The 21,926-nt window shown below is 46.2% G+C and overlaps 1 protein-coding gene across 4 annotated transcripts in view; it reads right to left on the reverse strand.

Moving 5' to 3' along the window:
- The window catches only part of NF2 (NF2, moesin-ezrin-radixin like (MERLIN) tumor suppressor), a 102,368-nt gene that overhangs the window by 76,677 nt on the left and 3,765 nt on the right, over nt 1-21,926 (reverse strand). For all 4 annotated transcript variants that reach the window (XM_081892397.1, XM_081892399.1, XM_081892396.1 and 1 more), the window contains exon 2: nt 245-370. In XM_081892397.1, the coding sequence (XP_081748523.1) occupies nt 245-370 (126 nt within the window). The remainder of the gene's footprint in view (nt 1-244; nt 371-21,926) is intronic.

A 21,926-nucleotide genomic window follows, 5' to 3' on the forward strand; every position in this document is an offset into this window, starting at 1 on the left:
TTGCCTCTGCATCTGTAGACGCAGAACACAGCCATCCTGGCAAGTAGCCATTGATAGTCTTCTCCTACATGAATCTGTCTAATCGTCTTTTGAAGCCATCCAAGTTGGTGGCCATCACTGCTCCCTGTAGCAGCGAGTTCCCTAGTTTAACTGTACGTTGCAGGAAGAATTCCTTCCTTTTCTCTGCCCTGAACCTTCCACCATTCAGCTCCGTAAAATGTCCACAAGAACGTTCTGTCCTTACCTTCTTATCCATCTTGAGCCACGCCATTGTGTCTTTGATCATGTATTGAAGGCCAAAGAACCACGTTTCGCGGAGTCCCAGTGTCCTGCACACCAGGTCAAACAGGTCCTTTCCTTTCCACTTGACCTGCGGAAAAGGGAAACAAAAGTTACAGCCTCCTGCTCCCAGACACAAGTTCGCTTTGGACGACATGTGGTCGTGTCCATCGCTGCCGCCAGATGGAAAAAGCAGAAATAAGACCTCCATGGGAGAAGAACAAAAGCAACACAGGGCTTGCTTGTTCTGTAACATTTAAAGCAGGGACCTGTGAGCCCTCCAGTTGTTGTGGAAACTAACACCCACCAGCCCCAGGCAGCACGGCCAACAATAAGAGATTATGGGAGCTGGGAATCAAACAACATCTGGAAGGCTGCAGGTTCCCCATCTCAGATTTAGGGGTTTCCAACTGGGTTCCTGTCTGGTGGGCAAATGCTCCTGCCATCAAGGATGTTGCAGCTGACAATCTCTTGGGTGACTCCAACATTGCTCCACAGGACAGCTGCAACAAGGAGCAGAACAACTGCAAATCCATGGAGAAGGCAATCAGTGGCTCCTAGCAGTGATGGCTATGCTCTGTGTCTCCATGGTTGGAGGAGGAAGCAATGCTTTTCAATTGCTGGAAACCACTGGAGGGGAGAGGGCTCTTGGCCTCGGGTCCTCCTTGAGGGTTCCCCGGAAGAGGAATCTCGGTGGCCACTGTGGATGCTGGACTTGATAGGCTATTGCCCTGATCCAGCAGCCTCTTCTTGTGTACTTATGCAACCCTCAGGAGTTCAGGGGGAGCAGGGCCTTCTCTGTGGCAACCCCTAAGTTGTAGAACTACCAACAGAGAGGCATCTAGAAACTTCCCTATACAACTTTCAGCAAATACTGAAGATGCCACTCTTTACCACAGCCTTTGACCCCTGAGATGTGTGTTTCCAGAGCCTAGCCTATCCCTCTGACTAATTGGTTCTGACCGTTTTCAATTCTGTACTTTAAATTGTTGTAACCCAGTCTGGGACACGCTAGTAAAAAATTCAGTAAGAACCACAACAACTATGGAATTCACTAACAAACTGAATGGTTCACTCAAAAACGGAGGGGGGGGATAAAAGAATAACCAGTGGCGTACACATCTCAAAATTTAGTTGCTCTTCTGCAGGGTAGCAATTGGTTAGTCTCCGTGCACTGTTGCAGCAGCAAATTTAGATTTAAGGCTCTAAATCATGCATCCCATTTCATAAGGATATATATACTCGTTGGGATCCCTGTGTGCTTTCTACCGGGTTAACTTTGCACATCTTCCACTGAATGGAAGTGGCACATTGTAGGTGTTTGGGAAGACATTTTGAGCATGCAGGGCAGCAAGGGAGAAGGAGATGGGTTATGTAAGCAGAGCAATGCTCACAGAAATATGGAGACAGCTAAAGCAACCTGATCAGGCAGTTACCCTGAGGATTAAGCTTTCACTCTCTCTTTAGAGTGGCAATTGCGTTCCCTTCCCATATATGCATTATTCTTCAATTAAGCACTTGGAGAGGAGGCATTAAAGCATGGGCTTTTTAATGCTGTGGTTATGGGAAAGCAGGTAACAAAAGGGAAGTATTAGAAAAGAGCAGAGACAGATGACTTTTATATGCAGGGACTGGTTTTGTTATGTATGATTGGGTCCAGGATATCTGGGAGAGATGCCCCATGTTTGATCCAGTAGGGCTCCACGTATTTCACTGCATTTATATGCCGTCTCCAAGGAGCTCAAAGTGGCATATATGGTTTCCCCACCCACTCCTCCTCATTTAATCCCCACAACAGCCCTCTGAGCTAGTTTAGGCTGAGAGTGAGCGACATCACCCAGTGAGCTTCATGCCCGACTGAGGACTTGAACCCTGGTCTCCCAGGTCCTAGTCCAACACTCTAACCACCACACCACCCTGGCTCTATGTTATGGTCTCCCTCCACTGTCAGTGGTAGCATGCCTCTGAGCATCAGTTGCTGAGAATCACAAATGGGGAGGGAGTGCTGTTGTGTTCAGGGCCTATTTGTGGGCCTCCCATCTGGACATCTGGTTAGCCAAAGGCGATCTGGTTTGGGAGAGGAAGATGCTGCACAGACCAGGCCTTTGGCTTGACCCAGCAGGGCTCTTCTTACATTCTAATGAAGGGAAGATACGGACTTCCTTGAAAACCTATTACAGTCATACCTCGGTTCCCGAATGCCTTGGGAGTCAAACGTTCTGGCTCACGAACGATTGAAAACCGAAAGTGAGTGCTTCAGTTTTTGAACATTCTTTTGGAAGCCGACGGGGCTTCCATGGCTTCTGATTGGCTGAAGGAGCTTCCTGCAGCCAATCAGAAGCTGCACTTTGGTTTCTGAACGTTTCAGAGGTCAAATAGACTTCCGGAACAGATTCCGTTCAACTTCCAAGGTACGACTGTATTATACTGACATACATCTAGACAGGACTGAGTACAGCCTCCCATACCCAGGCTACCCTTACAGCAGTTAGGGGATGAGCTACAGACCTAAGACCACATGCACCCCTTGGCCTAATTTCACAAGCACTTCCTTGAGATGTCTGGAAAGAGTCTTCCATCTCTTCCTCATCAGTTTACTGGGTGAGGAGGGAGGGAGAAGGATGTCAAGGGCCAGAAATCAGATGCCTCGACATCCGCCAATGGAGACCTAAAAAGAGCCCTTCTTGATCAGGCCTGTGGCCCATCTGGTCCAGCATCCTGCTCTCACAGTGGCCAACTAGATGCCCCAATGGGAAGCCCAAAAGCAGGATTCCAGCACAAGAGCCCTCTCCCCTCCTGTGGTTTCCAGCAACTAGTATTCAGAAGCATTGCTGCCTCCAACTGTGGAGGCCAAGCTGATGAATTTGTCATGAATTTGTCTAATTCTCTTTTAAAGCCATCTTGGTCGGCAGGCAGTCATCACCGCCTCCTGCGGCAGCACGTTCCATACTTTAACCATGCTCTGTATGAAGAAGTGCCCTCGGCCCCGACAACAGGTCAGCGCCAAGCGAGTGCAGCCCTCGTCAGAAAAAAGCCTTTCAAGGAAAAGGCTGCAGGGTCCCCGAAAGAAAAGTCTCAACAGCAGCAGCTCCAGCTGCTGGGTTAACAAGGGGAGGAATTGCAATAAAGCAAACCCACATGCTCACTTTGGGTTAGTAGGGAGCAGAGAAATTCACCTGGAGTAATGGAAATTGAAGCAGTCAAAAAAGAGGTGGTCTTTCAAATGTCTGCATATCAACAGTACAAAAAGAAAGCTTTGGCTTGTTTTTTAAAAAATGGTACACCAGTAGGAAATAAAGCGAGCGAGATCCTGACGCTTTTCTACCTCTGGGAATCGATAAAATTGCAGGGAGAGACATATGGCTGCTCTTCTGAAGCATTAAGGCAGGGGGGCCTCCCTCCCACCTTGTCAGTATCTCTCAAGTCTTAGGATCACCGGCATAGCATTCAATATTAATCCTCACACATGGCACAACAGCTCTGCTCCAGCTGCTCTCCCTTCTCCAGCTGTTATTGCACACTGCCCACTTGTGGCTACTGCTCCCCACTGCATCAAAAAGAGGTTTTAATCCCAATTCCTTTTGCCTTGCACCCCCACCCACGGCGCCAAAATTCTTTCCGGTACCACTGATGTGAATGTTCCCCCCCCCCCAGTGCCTTATTTTCTGGTGGAAAATATTCCATTTCATACGTTTGGGGTGGAGAGGTTGTTCATTACCAACAATGAACGGATGCCAGCTGCAAGCACAGGGTGAGTCGAGCTTGGCCATTTCAAAGTGTTTAGCTTCACTTAGTGATTACAAGAGAAACAAAATTGGACAAATAAAGACTATGGGATGGGAATACCAGCCCTGTGAAGCAGCCACCGTGTGGGTCAGCACTGCCTACGACGCCAAGGGGAGGTGAGAATGAATAATGGCTTGTGGACATGTTGGTTTGCTCAGTGGCGGAGGAAGGGAGGCGGGGGGCGGTCCGCTCCAGGTGACATCTCTGAGGGGGTGGCAAGGCACCTTGAAGGGGGCTCGCCCCGCCGCCATCGCGCCGCCACAGCAACGTGCGGAGGATCCGCCGTTCGTGGCTGCAGCGGTGGTGGAGCGATCCCACTGCCGTCAGTACGGCGCTTGATCGGCGCCATCGGCAAACCGCTGCGCGGCGCATGTGCAGCACCTCTACATACTGTGCATGTGCATGCGCAGTATGCAGCAGCTCATGCGCCGCCGGGCGGTTTGCCCCGCCCCCGACACCCCACACTGGGTGCTGGTTAGCCTTCCTTCGCCCCTGGGTTTGCTGCCATTTGGGGTCACCAATAGCCTTGAGCTCAAAAATATGAGATTATCATAAGAGTCCTGGTGGATGAGGCCAATGGCTCGCCCTGCCTGGCATCCTGTTCTCACAGCGGCCAGCCAGAAGCCTGTGGGAGAAAAAGGTAAGCAGGACCGGAGCACAAGAGCACCTTCTGTGGTCTCCAACAACGAACAGAATCATTGCTGCCTCTGACAGTGGAGCATCCACAAACAAGCATCAGGAGAGAAATGCAGTTGGAGGTGAAGAGGAGAAATGCAACAGAAAGACAAGCAAACAGAATAACTGGATTTACAAATGGATGTTGCCAAGACAGAACGGTGAAATGAGCGCCCTGGAGTCCACGTGGCAAAGCGACCCGTCCATTCACTGGAGTGGAAAGTGGCGGCGAAAGGAGGGGCTTGCAAATGCAGGGCTCCTGCAGCAGCCTTACCAAGGAAAAGAGGCTTTCATCCACAGATGCAGGGTCTGCTCCCTGTGGAATTGGTGTTTTCAAACTCCAGCCGCGCTTTAGACTACAAACGATGCGGAAGCCCTCCCTTCCGGAAGCGGCAGCCTGTCTGCAGACTGCAAATGATGTGGGGTGTTATGTAAGCCCGCACAAAGCCAACAGAGAAGTTCTTGGACCATTTTCAGGCATCGCATTTAGCGCATAGGACAAGGATGTGGGAGCAGGGACAGAGAGAGAGAGAGATTTGGATGATTTCTAAGTGTGGTTTTAAGATATTGATCAACGACATTTTATGGCTATGAGCCTTCCGCCCTACTCTGCCCCACAGTGGCAGTTTGGCCCCGCACACATAAACAGGCACTTTGATGGCTGCTGGTGCTATTAGGTTTTTATGCCTTGACTCACAAGTGCCGTAACACCAATTTAACGGCTGCTGGGAGAGCCATAGACTCTGAGATGGACCTGCGCATAGCAACTGGCTCAACAACCAAACTGCATTCGGCGTCTTTCCGCAATTAGCTTAACTAAGATCAAACTTTACTGGCACTCCTTTGCTTATTCCATATGGTAGGATTCCTTCGCTTGGATGCTAAAAATCAATTCGGAGAAGCTGAACTGTACATTTGAAGCGTGTGGCTTTTCCCCAAAGTATCTTGGAAACTGTCATCTGCTAAGGGTGCTGGGAATTGTAACTCTGCAATGGTAAACTACAGTTTACTAGGATTATTTGGAAGAAACCGTGTGTTGTGTGGCGTTTGAGCAGCCTCAGGTGTTTATTCTGATCACTTTTACGTCTACATTCAAGCTGGGTACGCACTGTACCTTTAAAGCACACGTAAAGCGCATCATTTCCCCCAAAGAATTCTGGGCACTGTAGTTTGCTAAGGGTTGCTGGGAATTTTAGCTCTAGGAATTCTACAGCCTAGAATTCTTTGAGGGAAACCATGTGCATTAAAGCAACGGTGTGGACGTGACCCAAAACTTTTTGGGGGTGCCATTTGAGCACACAGGGCAGTGATCATGTCAGTACCTGGAAACCCACAGCAAACACTCTAGCTGGACATTCACAGCAATCAAAATACAGCCCTTTTTACCATCCTGCCCTTAAGTCCTGTGTGGGGTTTTGTTTCAATCCATTCCTGTTCCTTGTGCTCCCTAAGTCAAAGCAGACTTGGCACCCTCCGATCAACATTTGGAAACCAGGAAGGGCTGTAGCTCAGTGGCAGAGCACTTGCTGTGGGTGGAGAAGGTTCCAAGCTCAACCCCTGTTATCTCCAGTAGATACCCCTGCCTGAAATCCTGGGGAGCCGCTGCCAGTCAGTGTAGACCATATGGAACTACATGGACCAATGATCTGACTCAGTATAAAGCAGCTTCCGATATAACTCAGTTTAAACCCATAAGGACTAGAATCTTTATTTTATGGGAAGGATGGTAGTGATTGTTCAAAATTTGGCACCTGGCTATCGACCACTTGTGATCAAGTGAAGATGCCCGGGCACCAGGATGGCACCTGATGCCTATACCATCTGGAGGTGCTTGCATGGGGATCCTTGGATCTTGATGGTTTTCACACACCAGCAACACATCCTGTATGATTCTGTTATATTATATCTGCCCAATAAGAATGAATTTCAGGAACCGAAAAGTGATACTGAAAAATAAAAATTCCAAGCCGTGTGGCCCCAAAATGGCAATGAGCCATTCTGTTTTGGCAACTGTAAGCCTGGTTTACAGCCTCGCTTATATATCTGAGTTTCTAGCACTGGTAGCTCAGTGGCTTTGCATGCAGAACATTCCAGGTTCGATTCCCGACGGCATCTCCAGGTACGGCTGGGAAAGACCTCTGCCCGGGGAGTTGCTGCCAGTCAGTGTAGACAAGGCTGATCCAGATGGACCGATGGTCTGACTCAGTATAAAGCAGCTTCGTGTACTCCTGACAATCCACTCCACTATTCTTGCTCACCGCGGCTGTGAGATTTAGCACACGCATCTGATGAAGGTCACCACCAACTGAAAGAAAAGCAAGGCTCCTCATCACAGCTCTTCCCCCACCATCATCCGGAGTGGTGGCCAGAATGATATAATAAAGCTATATCCCCAAAATAAAAACTGCATTAGAGGCAGAGCCATAATTTATAAAAAGCAAGGGCTGCAATGGCCCGGCTCCCGTCTGGGGGTAATGGGGCTTGGCGGGGGGGGGGGCCACACTCTCTCTCCCTCCGCCTCGAGACACCCCAAATTGAGCCAGCAGCTTGAGAATGAATGCTCTCTCCTAGGTGGTCCTGTCATATTCCATTAGCTTTATCTTAACATGGTTTGTTAGATATATTTGCAAGTCTTGCCGGAATACGTGGATAAACTCCGGTTATAAAGAGGGCTAAGTGCCCCAAGCCGGTTATTTTGCAGGGCTGGGATTTATGATCTCAACTAAGTGCAGAGCGCCTGCAATTCATCAGCATCTCCTGGTTGTCGTTTTTCTAAAAGTAAACAGGAGTAAGCACTTAAAACTCAGCAACCAGTCGACGATGGGAGAAGGGGGGCCTCTTCTTGTTCTCCAGCCAAGATGTCAAGAGTTTGGGGAAGGGGGAGTGGAAATCTATTAACAGGGTGTACATTATTTATTAACCTGCAACAGGAGTCATTTGCACCTGGCAGGCAGCCAAAGCGTCACTCCGATAATGCAATTTAATATGGGGACAGTGTCCTTGCTACAAGCACCGCACCGCCGCTCCTCAGGCAATTACGGCCCACTACGAAGTTATGGCAAATGTTAGGAGAGAGGAGCCCACTTGTGGATAGAGATGAAGTCAGGACAGCACGACGAGCCAAGGCTGCAGAGAGGGATCCAGCATGGATGTGACTCCAAATTATTTGGAAGAGCCAGGGGTCATGGGGAAACTTCAGAAGAGCCCTATTGGATTTGCCAAAGGCCCTTCTGGGATGGCATCCTGTTCTCGCAGTGGCCAACAAGATGCTTATTGCAAGCCTGCGAGCAGGACCTGAGCACAAAAGCACTCTCTCCCCATTTGCAATGCCAGCAACTAGTGTATAGAGGTGTTCTGTGGTACCTCGGGTTACAGATGCTTCAGGTTACAGGCTCCACTAACCCAGAAATAGTACCTTGGGTTAAGAACTTTGTTTCAGGATGAGAACAGAAATTGTGCAGCAGCAGCGGGAGGCCCCATTAGCTAAAGTGGTACCTCAGGTTAAGAACAGTTTCAGGTTAAGAATGGACCTCCAGAACGAATTAAGTTCTCAACCCGAGGTACCACTGTACTACAGTCGTACCTTGGATCCCAAACGCCTTGGTACTCAGACGTTTTGGCTTCCAAATGCCGCAAACCCAGAAATGAGTGATCTGGTTTGCAAACATTCCTTGGAACCTGAATGTCCAATGGGGCTTCCGATTGGCTGTAGGAAGTTCCTGCAGCCAATCGGAAGCCACGCTTTGGTTTCTGAACTTTTTGGAAGTCGAACGGACTTCTGGAACGGATTCTGTTCAACTTCCAAGGTACGACTTTTTTGTCTCCGAAGGTGGAGGAAGAACATAGACATCACGGCTGGTGGTCATTGATAACCTTATCCTTTCCCCCACCCCTTTGCTACTTTTCTAGAAAAAGAGGTGTCGGAACTCACCATGAACACCTCCCTCGTTCTCTTAGAATGGCAAGGATGCCCACCTGAAAGATGCCGGAACTGAGTTCCTGTGAGTTCCCCCTGTCCTCCTCCATGTATTTGTCTAATCCTCTTTGAAACCCATCCAAGTCGGTGACCATCACTGTGTCTTGTGGGAGCAAATACCATAGTTTCACTCTGCTGCGCGAATAAGTTCTCCCTTTTGCCTGTTCTGAATCATCCAACTCTAGACTCCACAAATGCACCCTTCATTGCACCATCATTGCAAACAGGAGAGCCAGAGAGCTGAGACCCCACCACCACCTCCAGATCTCAGCAAAGACCACCCGTAAAATTGGCAAAAATGTATAAAACATGTAATAAGTGTTGGAAATGTAAAGAAAAAGAGGGAGCATTTTACCATATGTGGTGGGATTGCAAGAAGGTGAAGGGTTTCTGGGAACTGATATATAACGAATTGAAAAAGATGTTGAAATATACATTTGTTATGAAGCCAGAGGCTTTTCTTTTAGGAATTGTAGGAAATGAGATAAATACAAAGGACTGTAAACTTTTCCAATACGCAGTAACTGCAGCGAGAATATTACTGGCCCAAAAATGGAAACAGGAACAACTACCGACGTTAGAAGAATGGAGAATGAAACTGATGGACTATGCAGAACTAGATAAACAGGGAAGATCAGATATGTACGAGAGCAAAGTTCATCAAAGATTGGGGAAAAATTTCAGATTATTTGAAATGTATATGTGATGAGCAAACTACGCTAGTGGGATTTCAAGAAGCTCTGTGAATGATGGAGGAATATTGTGTTGAAGAAAAATAAGAGGGTGAAGGTATGTAAATTGCAATATAAAAATTAGGAAATGTGTAACTGAAAAATTGAATAATGGATGATTGTTAGAGAGGCTGAAGAAAGTTCAAAAGAGAAAATATGTGATAAATTTAGATTGGCTATTATAAATGTATGTTGGAAAATTAATAAAAATTATTTATAAAATATATCTCAGCAAAGACAGCAGAGAAACAGAGGCACTCACAGAGATAAATAATGTAATTTTGTAAAATGCACAAAAAGAAAAGCGCTGTCTATTGCACTGTGTTTCTTACTTGTTACAGCAAGAATATTTTAACTACTATAACAAGGGTGTCTCTGGACCTTAAATTGAGGCTCATGCAACAACAAAAATAATATTTAGGATATAATGGACCCCATTACGTTTGTTTAAAAAAGGGCTATCTAAGGTATCTAACTGTTGGAGATACAATAGGGATAATGCTTCTCTAAAACTTATGTTTTTTTCATCGTCCTATATTGAAAGATTTTTGGCCGAAGGTAAGTGAAACTATCATCAGAACTGTACGGAACAACCTTACATTTACAGAGCAAAATATCCTTTTGAATTACATACCCAGGACATGGAACCTTACAAAAGGATAATATGAGTGGACTCTTCGTGCTCTTATCATAGCTAAAAGGCTGATACTGATAGACTGGGAAAATAAAAATGTGGCTTCCTTCTATGATTGGATTGAAGACTTATACAAACTCGCAACATATGAACAACTTGCATATAAATGCAGACTTGCCATGGAGAAATTCCATTATATTTGGAATCTTTTCTTACAAATACTGTAATAGGTGAAGTACAACAACAACTTTGTAAAGTATTTAGTTTTGGGTTCCCCCCCTCCCCCCTTTATTTTCCCTTCTACATGGGTGCTGTTTCTCTTTTTCTTCCTTTTATTTACATCTCACCATGTTTACTGCACATATAATTATGTACTTTTCGAACTTTCAATAAAGGTGTTGTGGGGGGAGAATATTGTACGCTAAATATTGGAGAGTACATACAAGACCAACAACCCCAAGAACAGAGAGACAAAACACAGGATGCAACGATGGCAAAGCTTATGGAAACAGGACAGAAAGGGGATAATTTTTTATATGGCGGCAACATTTCATAGATTGCATTAAAAATATGATTTATTACTAAATGCAAGCCTTGGATTCCCATTGTATTGAGATTTGCAGATATCTTGCCCTCCAAGTTTCTTGTCTTTGGTTCTGCTTAGAGTTAGTACAGCTTCTTTCTATTTAATTAGCAATCGTCTTCTAAAAGGTCTGTGTACATTTGACAAGTTCTTAAATAAACAAATTGTAAGAGGTAAGAGAAATACAATGCATGGTCGCGCATTCACTTTCAGTGGCACAAATTTCATTGTTTCAACTTCAGAGTTGTCAGAATCCTTGATTCACAGAACTGGAAAGGGCCAAGGAGACAACCATCCAGCAGGCACATGGCAGAAAGGTGCTGGCAGAACGAACACTCCCAGGTAACTAAAGCAAGCCAGCCAAGGTAAAGGTTCAGAGAAAGGTAATCCTCCCATCTCCTGCAAGAGCCTCTATCCAATCTTTACCACGTGGAAAAGAACCAACCTCCCTTCAAATATGGTAACCAGCCAGGCCTTTAGAGGGAGCAAAACACATCTCAAATTTCTTCTGAAAAAAGAGGGGGCAACTCTATTTACTTCGTTTATCACCATTGGTTTAGAAGTGTATAAAATTACGCACGGCACAGAGAAAGTGGGATAGAGGAAAGTTCTCTCTCTTGTAAAAGATAAAGGTAAAAGACCCCTGGATGGTGAAGTCCAGTCAAAGGCGACTATGGGGTTGCGGCGCTCATCTCGCTTTCAGGCAAAAGGAGCCAGCATTTGTCCACAGCTTTCTGGGTCATGTGGCCAACAGCTTCTGGCGCAACGGGACACCGTGACAGAAACCAGAGCACACGGAAATGCCATTTACCTTCCCGCAACAACAGTACCTATTTATCTACTTGCACCAGTGTGCTTTTGAACTGCTAGGTTGGCAGGAGCTGAGACAGAGCAATGGGAGCTCACTCTGTCGTGGGGATTCAAACCGCCAACCTTCTGATCGGGAAGCCCAAGAGGCTCAGTGGTTTAGACCACAGTCTCTCTCATAACACTAGAATTCGTGGGCATCCAATGAAGCTGAATTTTGGGAGATTCGGGACAGATAAAGACAGCCCTTCTTCACGCAGCACACAGGGAAACGGTGGAACTCCCTCCCATAGGAGGCAGTTATGGCCACCCACTTGAATGGCTTCAAAAGAGGACGGGACAACTTCATGGAGGAGGTGGCTACCAATGGCTACTAGCCACAAGGGCTACACTTTGCCTCCACAGAAGGAGAACTACTTCTGAGTCCCAGTTTCTGGAAACTATAGGACGGGGGGAGCACCCATGTGCTCAGATCCTGCTTACGGGTTTCACACAGACACCTGGTCAGCCACTATGAGAACAGGGTGCTGGACTAGATGGGCCACTGGCCTGATCCAGCAGGTCTTCTGATGCTCTTACGTTGCCGTCATCCTGTGCCCAGCTGTGGCTGACCGTGATGTCTCTAGAATTACTCAATTTGCAATGAGTAATTCTTAGAAAAGATACCGGAGCATTTTACAAGACATCTTCCAAGAGATTGGCATCCGAAGCAACAGCTAAATAATGGGGTATGCCAAGTCCCCAATAATGGTATCACACATCAGCAGCAGGAGCTAGGACAGCAGCCACAGAAGAAAACCCATAATATTTCAGAGACACTGAGAGCTTGAAAATCAGGAGAGCTCCTCTCATTTCCCTCTTCAACAAACAGATGTCACAAAAAACCCACAACCCCTTAAAGAGCCACTTAACTATGCTGCAAGCAGACGCCGTAAAAAAAGCTATTTTTATTTACTTATGCTGCACGACAACTTGATAACGACTTTTTAATTAAAAGCTATTTCTGTGCAACCTCTAAGGAGACAGCAGACATGGCAAGGTACAGCTACAGAAGCGCACTTGACTGGCCCTCTCTGTCGGAGCAAAAGCAAGGCGCAGACAGACAGATTAAGGGCAAGACAGTAGAGGGCCAGATCCTGGTAGCAGCAGCATGGAAAGGGAGGTCATACTAAGGAAAGTGTCCAGGAGGAGAGAGCTATTTTTAACCCTGGGTATTTATCCAGCATCACAACTTAAACGGGCAACATGAGAGCCTTGCCAGATCGCCAGCTGTTTTTCCAATGATGATTGAACTGGGTTAAAACATCTTGACAGCTTCTGACTTTTCAATAAACAAACAGACGGGATCTGTTGATATCTATAGCCTACTTATTCTTTTTTTAATTCAGCCAGAAGAAATTTATTGTGACTGTAAAAGGGGAAAGTCTAATCCCTAGCTCTGATCCACACCAGAAACTGAGGTCTGTTCAACTAATAATTACCCTTTTCTCTCTTTTTTCTTAAGGCTAGTTTTTCACCGTGAAGGCCCGCAATGTGGCTTACAATAGACAGAAAGCAAACATTTTAAACAGATATGGTTTTTAAAAGCAGTTAACTTCAAATTAAGGCCACCCAACAAAAAATAAATCCAGAAATCAAAGCGACACAAACCCGCACAAAAGGTAGGTAAATCAGATTACTAAAGATTTCAATGGAGCTTCACTGTTAAGATGTTTCATGGGAGTGAAAGGAGAGGCTGTTATAGGAAAAAAGCATTGGTGGCCTCAAGCATAGATTACTGCAATGTGCTCGACCAGGGGCTGCCCTTGGGACTGATCCACACTGCAGCTAGACTCCTCCTCCTGTTTTTTAAGATCATTGTTATTATTTTAATGTATTGACCTCTCTTCACCCAAGGTCCCAGGGTGGGTTAAAAAAATTTAAAATACGAAACAGTTTAAAACAAGTGACAGAAATAGAGGGGGCCCTAGAAATATACAGTGGTACCTCGGGTTAAGTACTTAATTCATTCCGGAGGTCTGTTCTTAACCTGAAACTGTTCTTAACCTGAAGCACCACTTTAGCTAATGGGGCCTCCGCTGCTGCCGCACCGCCGGAGCACAATTCCTGTTCTCATCCTGAGGTAAAGTTCTTAACCCAAGGTACTATTTCTGGGTTAGCGGAGTCTGTAACCTGAAGCGTATGTAACCCGAGGTACTACTGTATATATCAAACGTCAAAGGCCAGGATAAAAAGTTGCCTCTTCAGTATTTGCAGTTAATCGTATCATGAAGTTACTGGCAACCAATGCAGCTTATTCAAAACAGAGGGTATGTGAAATATAATGGAACTCTACTACTGGCAAATGACCCTTCCAAGTTTGCCCTGAACAGAGTAAAACCCTCCCACCCCTTAAAAAAAGAAGACAATCTATGCCATGGGTAGACAAACTAAGGCCTGGGGGCCGGATCCGGCCCAATGGCCTTCTAAATCCAGCCCACAGACGGTCCAGGAATCAGCGTGTTTTTACATGAGTAGAATGTGTCCTTTTATTTAAAATTAATCTCTGGGTTATTTGCGGGGCATAGGAATTCGTTTATTTTTTCTCTCTTCAAAATATAGTCTGCCCCCCCCCCCAGATCTCAGGGACAGTGGACCGGCCCCCTGCTGAAAAAGTTTGCTGACCCCTGATTATGCATTGGAAGCAAATTGGAAGCCCAGCACACACACAAACACACCTGCCTCCACCCCATCCGTTGTGCAAACATACACACACACACGCACACACACTACCCAGTTGCAGCTGGAGGCACCGTCATTGCCGACACAGGTCTAAAATGAGATATGCTTCTAGATTCACTTGTACAACTGCGGACTCTCAATTTCATGTTAACCTCCATGTGGGGCTGCCCTTGGAAAATTCTGGGAAACTTCCATGCGTTGCCAGCCATGATGCAGCCAGAATGCTGATGGGATCCCGGGTGATCTGATTTTATCGCGCTGCTGGCTCTACGTGATTTGCGTGAGCTGCCAACTAGCTTCAAGGCTCAATCCAAGGTGCTCTTCTCCACCTTTAAAGCCACGAATGGCTTGAGACCTTTCCCCGCATGCTCTGAGCATCATTCGGGACCCTGCTCCAAATACCTTACAGCCTTGGGAAGCAAGGCTGATTTTCTTTGACACCAATCCTAGGGAACACCTTGCTGAGAAAAAGGACCCTGCAGGTCAAATCAGGACATCTGCTGGCCCCACAGGCCAGAGGGGTTACCTACTGCATGTTCTCCCCAAGCATACAGCCCTTAGTGGCACCAGCTTTACAGTGGTACCTTGGGTTAAGAACTTAATTTGTTCTGGAGATCTGTTCTTAACCTGGAACTGTTCTTAAGCTGATGTACCACGTTAGCTACTGGGGCCTCCCGCCGCCACCGCTGCCATGCCGCCACCGCACAATTTCTGTTCTCATCATGAAGCAAAGTTCTTAACCTGAGGTACTATTTCTGGGTTAGTGGAGTCTGTAACCTGAAGCATCTGTAACCCGAGGTACCACTGTATTATGAAGACGGTCTGTCTGTGTCGCAGCAGATTTACAGAATTGTAGAGTTGGAAGGGACTGAGAGGGTCATTTAGTCTGTGTGACGGGGGTTATTGGTTTGGTTTGTTCTTGTTTTTATTACGTACTTTGTGGTTTTATTCCATATTTTTAGGCTGCAAATCTCCCTGAGATCTTCCGATGAAGGGTGGTATAGAAATTTAATAAATAACAATAATAATATTAATAACCCCCTGCAATGCAGGAATCACAGTTCAGGAATCACTTATAATCTTCCTGACCCCCAAATCCTTCAACCATCGTTGAACAGACAATACAGAAGTAGGAGACACGGGTGGCACTGTGGTCTAAACCACTGAGCCTCTTGGGCTTGCCAATCTGAAGGTCAACGGTTCGAATCCCCACAGCGGGGTGAGCTCCCGTTGCTCTGTCTCAGCTCCTGCCAACCTAGCAGTTTGAAAGCATGCCAGTGCAAGTAGATAAATAGGTACCACTGCAGCGGGAAGGTAAACAGTGTTTCCGTGCGCTCTGGTTTTCATCACAGTGTTCCGTTGTGCCAGAAGCAGTTTTGTCATACTGGCCACATGACCCGGAAAGCTGTCTGTGGACAAACACTGGCTCCCTTGGCCTGAAAGCGAGATGAGCACCACAATCCCATGGTTGCCTTTGACTGGACTTAATCATCCAGGGGTCCTTTACCTTTTTTTTACCTTAATACAGAAGTTACCTGTCCTCACTACCTTCTACAATGTAAGCCTAGAGATGAGAAGATGATCACTGTGAACTTTTGGGGCTTGCACTGGAAACACCTTTTGCAATCCCTCATTTAGTCAGCTCTCTCTCTCCTGGTCCTAAACACAGAACACTTTCAAGGCACATTGAGACTGTTACTATTGTGCAGGTAGGATTTAATCCCCTACCAGCCAATTCACGGTGGGCAAATTCAAGTGGATTTGTGGAGCTCTTGCACAACTAGCCTGCTTCCCCAGAAGAACCGAATCCTGTGCAATAAGAAAAGCGACAATAGAAATGCACTTTGAAGTCAGTGCACTTGTTTGACACGACATCACCTCCTGCAAACAGCGTTCAGCAAACAAGATATCGGGAAGTGAATAAACTCACTCTCACACAAACACACCCTTTTATTCCTCTTCCGGACTGATTTCAATGGAAGTCGCTTGAAACCTGGAAACCACCCGAAGACAAATGCCTTTGGTTAACTGCTGTGCTAAATCATCCATAGGAACACAGGAAGCTCCCTTATACTGAGTCAGGCCATTGGGTCCACCTGGTGCAGCGTTCTCTACAAAAATTGACAGCGGCTTTGCAGGGCTTCAGGCAGGAGACATTCCTAACTCTACCTGGAGTCGCCAGGGACCTTCTGTATGCAAACCAGTTGTTCTACCCCTAAGCTACAGCCCTTCTCCAAAGTGTCCCAGAACCACAGGGAATGTGTAGGTTAGGAACACAGGGTGCTGGTTGGTTGGTTGGTTGGGTTTTATTAAGTGAGAGAAAAAAGAAAAAAAGTGAGGGGGGGAACTAAGATGTATACAGTGGTACCTCGGGTTACATATGCTTCAGGTTACATATGCTTCAGGTTACAGACGCCACTAACACAGAAATAGTGCTTCAGGTTTAGGATGAGAACAGAATTCGGGCTCTGGTGGCACGGCAACAGCGGAAGGCCCCATTAGCTAAAGTGGTGCTTCAAGTTAAGAACAGTTTCAGGTTAAGTACGGACCTCCGGAACGAATTAAGTACTTAACCTGAGGTACCACTGTATAAGAAATTCTCTCTCTCACACACACACACACACACACACACATGCAATATAAGATACTCTTGCCTTTACTAAAGGTGTCATGGGTTTTGAAGTCGTTTAAACTCAGGACGAAAGGGAGAAACGCGCTAAGAGGAAGGCACGGATGGCAAACCCTCACCATGATCAACTCCTGTCCGGAAACCTATCCCCCCCCCCCCCGTGGAAGGGCATGTGGATCCAGAATTGGCCTCCAAAGTCACTTACGGACTCACTTTTAAAACCATGTTTATGGAAGACAATCTTACTCAGCTACGAGTGATCACCACAGAAGAAGAAGATAAGATACTCCTATACATTATTACACAAACTGATATAGTGTTATTATCCTAATACTTATGCAAATGTTAAGAGCCTACTACATTCTGTATAAACTAATTCCAAATGTTATCATGCTTATCCAAACGTTTGTGCCTGTAAGCAGTCCGTTCATAAATCGCAAGGGATGTCATATTGTCAATCCATTGATTAAAGGGTATCGTATCTTTATTCTTCCAGTTCATCAAATAACAATCTCAGGATGCTGAGGAACACAGGATGGTGCCATATTGTGAGTCAAGCCATTGGTCCATCTAGCTCAGTATTGTTGACCCTGACTGGCAGCAACTATGCAGGATTTCAGGCAGGGAGCCTTTCCCAGCCTCACCTGAGATTGAACCTGGGACCTTCTGGATGCAAGTCAGATGCTCTACCACTGAGCTACAAGCCTTCCTCGTAGAACGAGTATAAATACATTTCTGATGAACAGTGATCTATTGATTGTTAAGAAAGCTAACCAATTTCAGACCTAAACGCTGGAATTAGGTAGCTAAGAAAGCTCACCAATTGGTGCATTTCAGCCTCCGAAGTAGTAATAAGCTGTAAGGTAATCTCTGATGTATTTGCCAGCTCAAAACTGTCCCCTATTACGGTTTCTTGTAGAGCTTTCCAGCTCGCTTTTAACTCAAGGCTTGCAAAAGCACTCTCTGTCAAGAGTGTTAAGGTCAGGAAATCAGCTGGGACCAGCGTTGGCACTTCCACAGGGTAAGAATTCAGAATGGAAAAATCACAGGAAGAGAAGAAATTCTTCAAAACACCATTACACAAATCCGAACTGAGCACCCTCACCCGCGGACAGAACTTGTCACTTCGTGGCAAACATGATACCACTGAGCTGGAAGAGACTTAGAAGGACAGCTAAATGGATGTGGATCTTTGAGGGGGGGGGGACCTCTGTCCTGGGGAAAGCCTGAAATTATTTGCTTTTAAAAGGCAATAAACAGGAGGCAGAACTCTGACAGCTCAAATGATTGTGCCTTCCAGATTTATTCAGCCTTCTGTTCCTTTCCTTTCAGGTCAAGGGATTATTTCCTTTGAGGCAACCCTTCCAAGGACCACGTGTCACTGGTGGGTGGGGCCAGAGGCAAAGTGGGTGGAGCAACAAATGTAAATTCCAGCTTTTTGCAACAGCCGAGTTTCTACACACACTTGCACACTCCTCCATTCACACAAACAAGAGGCACAATCAGAGCTCAAGGTCATCCCAGCTAGGAAAAAAAACACTCAAGGAAGCTGTGTAGAAGGGTCTAGGAGGGGTGTAGCCTCAGAGGAGTATAGCCTAGGAAGTGTTCCCTGGGCCAGAAAGAGAACTGAAGGGCCACATTCGACCCCCACCCCTGAGATCCCCCATCCCTGTTTATTTATACTGCAGAAAATAATGGCATTCTCTTTCATCTTTCCATATAAAATAGCCGTAATGGATATAATTATAACAACTATGTCATTTCCTTGAGTTTTAAGCCTGCTGTTCACCAGGACCGCCACAGAAGGGGTTGAGACGTGATTCCATTTTCAAAGCAAGCTTTTGGGTAGAGTGCTTTGGTTGGGAAAGCACAGCCTCTAAACACAGATTTCTTTAAAGTGTGGTATTAGGTGGCGTACTTTACAAGGCTGCTTATATCCTGTCTTGTATTTATCATGTTATGTTTTGGGCTCTTGTTTTGGCGAGAAAAGTAGTGTACTTTTTATGTTAGTAAGAAAGTCTAAAATTATTCCACGGACAAGGGAAGATACTTCTATGATTCAAGCTGCGTTCCTGGACATACGTGGGAATTTGGTACCACTAAATTCAAAGGGGGCTTACTTCCTAATAGGCCTGCATAAGATCGTATGGTCAGGGTCACTGTCATCTTGACTAAACAACCTTCAAAAGGACATAAGAGCCTGCTGGATCAGGCCAAAGGCATCTTCTTCTCTCAGTGGCCAACCATATCCCAATGGGAAGTCTGGTAACACAACCCGAGCACAAGATCCCTCTCCCCTCCTGCAGTTTCCAGCAACTGGTATTCAGAAGCATTACTGCCTCCGACCGCGGAGGCAGAGCATAGCCATCACAGCTAGTAGCCACTGATAGCCTTTTCTTCCAAAAACTCATCCAATCCTCTTTTAAAGCCATCCAAGTCGGTGGCTGTCACTGCCACCTGTGGGAGCAAGTCCCATAGTTTCAACTCTGCGCTGCGTGAACAAGTCCTTTCTTTTATCTGAATCTTCCAACATTCAGGTTCATTGGATGTCTGCGAATTATAGTGTTACGTGAGAGGGAGAAACACTGTTCTCTATCCATTCTCTCCGTGCCCTGGATCATTTTGTGAACTTCTATCATGTCACCTTATCGCTAATGCTGCTGCTGTTGCTGCCGGTACCTCGTCCTGCTTGGGAATGAAGCTCCCCTGCTGGCTGTTCCTTCCCACAAGATGTGGTATAAGCTGCAACAGCACCTCCACGCAGCAGCCAGCCCAAGCAGCTCTGACCTTCAATGTACTGCTGCACACAGGCCCCTGCGTATCAAAAAAGCCACCTCAAACTGCGCCTACAATGCTCTGGGCCAGCATCAAAGAAGAAGCTTGAAGTCTCCCCAGAGTGCTTCTGAAATGAAGAGCCTGGTAACAAACTCCCTCTGCTGGTCTGCAACCTGCAGACAAAAGCTGCTCCAGTAGGAAGCAGCTGGAGTGGAATTCAGAAGCAATATCTTGAAACTGGCATTTGGCCTCCCAAGAACCGACGAATCTCCAGCGTGTGGCAGAAAGCAATTCGGGAAGAGCACCTGCCTTGCATGCAGAAGGCCCCGGGTTCAATTCCCAGCATCTCCATTTATGGCTGAGAGATATTCTGGGGAGCAGCTGCCAGTCAGTGCAGACAGCACTGAGCTAGATGGAACAACAGTCTGTCTTGGTGTATGATAACTTCCAATGACAGGAGAAGCAGGGGTAGAGCATCTGCTTTGCTTGCAGAAGATCCCTGATTCAATCCCTGGCATCTCCAGGCAGAGCTGGGAGAGATTCCTGGCTAAAACCTGGAGAGCCACTGCCAGTCAGTGCAGATAAAACTGCATTAGATGGATCAATGGTCTGACTCTGAATAAAGCAGCTTTCTATGTTTGCTTTACAACTCCAGTTACACCAATGATCTTGTTATTCCTATTCATCACCAACAGATGCAAGTCAGGAGTGGGTCGCGCCCACACCGATTGGATCTTGTACTCTTCTGATTAGATTCTGTATTCATTTGTGTGCTACACAGTGCAGAAGTGTGTGTGGCATCTTTATTATACGGTTTTTGGTGAATGCTGAAGACGAGTTGCTTCACCTTGGCTTTTGGCACTTGGGGGTGTACATTTTAAAGACCCTGTTAGTTCTATTTTAATCACCTTCCTTCTGGCAACTGTAAGTTGTTCTAAGCCATTTCTAACACTGGCTTTTATGTTGTTGTCACCCACCCTAGGACCTTAGGGTGAAGGGTGGGTGATAAATTATAACAACCACAGTAATAATTGACACACCTACAGTTATCTCTCACTAACACCATCAACCCTCAAGATCACGATCAATTCTGCAAAGATGAAGACAGAAGGATGGAGAAAGCGCTTGGCCCTTGAATGTCCATAAATCAAAACCCACCAGAAAAAAAATCTAAAACATCATCTAGTCCAACCCCCCCCCCCCCCACAGAGGGAGGCACTCTGCTGGCTGTTCAGCCTCTGGTTAAACACATCAAATGAAGGAGAAGCCACTATCTTTTAAAGTAGTCTCTTCCATTGTCAAACAGCTCATACCATCAGGAAAATTGTGCATAAATATACTTGGGAGCACTCTTTATTCTCCTAATTATTCCAGGGAGAAATGTTCCACTTCTAAATGAGCCATTAACCTTCTGGTTTTCTGCTGAAAATCATTAATGGCCAATTTGCAGACCTTCATTCTTATATCCTGAACCATCTTTAACCTATTTCACTTCTTCCAAATACTGTACGTGCTTGAAGCCTAAGAAAGAGGCGGAATCAGGAGTGGGGAAGGTGCAGGTAGAGAACAGGTAACCAACACTGCTAGCTCTCTCTCCTGAAAAATCACCCATTCCAGAATAGCTTTTCCTTTTTAAAAAAATGAGAGGGTCATCAGGGTTCCATTATGCACATTTTCATCAATGGAGTATCGGGGCAACTCCCTTATGAGAACAGTTGACAGTGTTTGGAGCTTTTCAGTTTACAGAAAAGGTGAGTTAAAGGGGAGGGGAACAAGGCAGAGGTATATAAAATTATGCATGAAGAAAGTGGCTAGAGGAAAGTTCCAGCACTAGCACTTGGGGATATCCAGGGAAACTGAATGTTGGAAGATTCAGGACAGACAAAAGAAATTATTCTTCACACAGCACATAATTAAACTATGGCATTCTCTTCTACAGGAGACAGATGTTACCACCAGCTTGGATTGCTATGGCAGAGGATGAGACAGGGCAGATGCAAGCCCCACGCTAAATCTCAGTTGCTGCTGGGAATCACAAGTTGCTGTTTCACTTGGCTCCTGCTTGCAAGTGGTGGTTGGCCACTGCAAGAAGAGGACGCCACACTAGATGGCCCTTTGCCCTGATCAAGCAGGGCTCTCAAAACAGGACCACAGAACAGTAGAGTCAGAAGGGACCCCAAGCGTAATCTAGTCCAGTGTTTCCCAACCGGTGTTCCGCGGCACACCAGTGTGCCGCGAGACGTTGCCTGGTGTGCCGTGGGAGGGAGGCGGGCGAGTCGTATGTTACGCTTATAGATCTGCCTCTCTATGGTACTGTACTGGGGGAGTAA

This window comes from Podarcis melisellensis (genome assembly GCF_964234715.1).
Source record: "Podarcis melisellensis genome assembly, chromosome: 16".
Lineage (NCBI taxonomy): Eukaryota > Metazoa > Chordata > Lepidosauria > Squamata > Lacertidae > Podarcis > Podarcis melisellensis.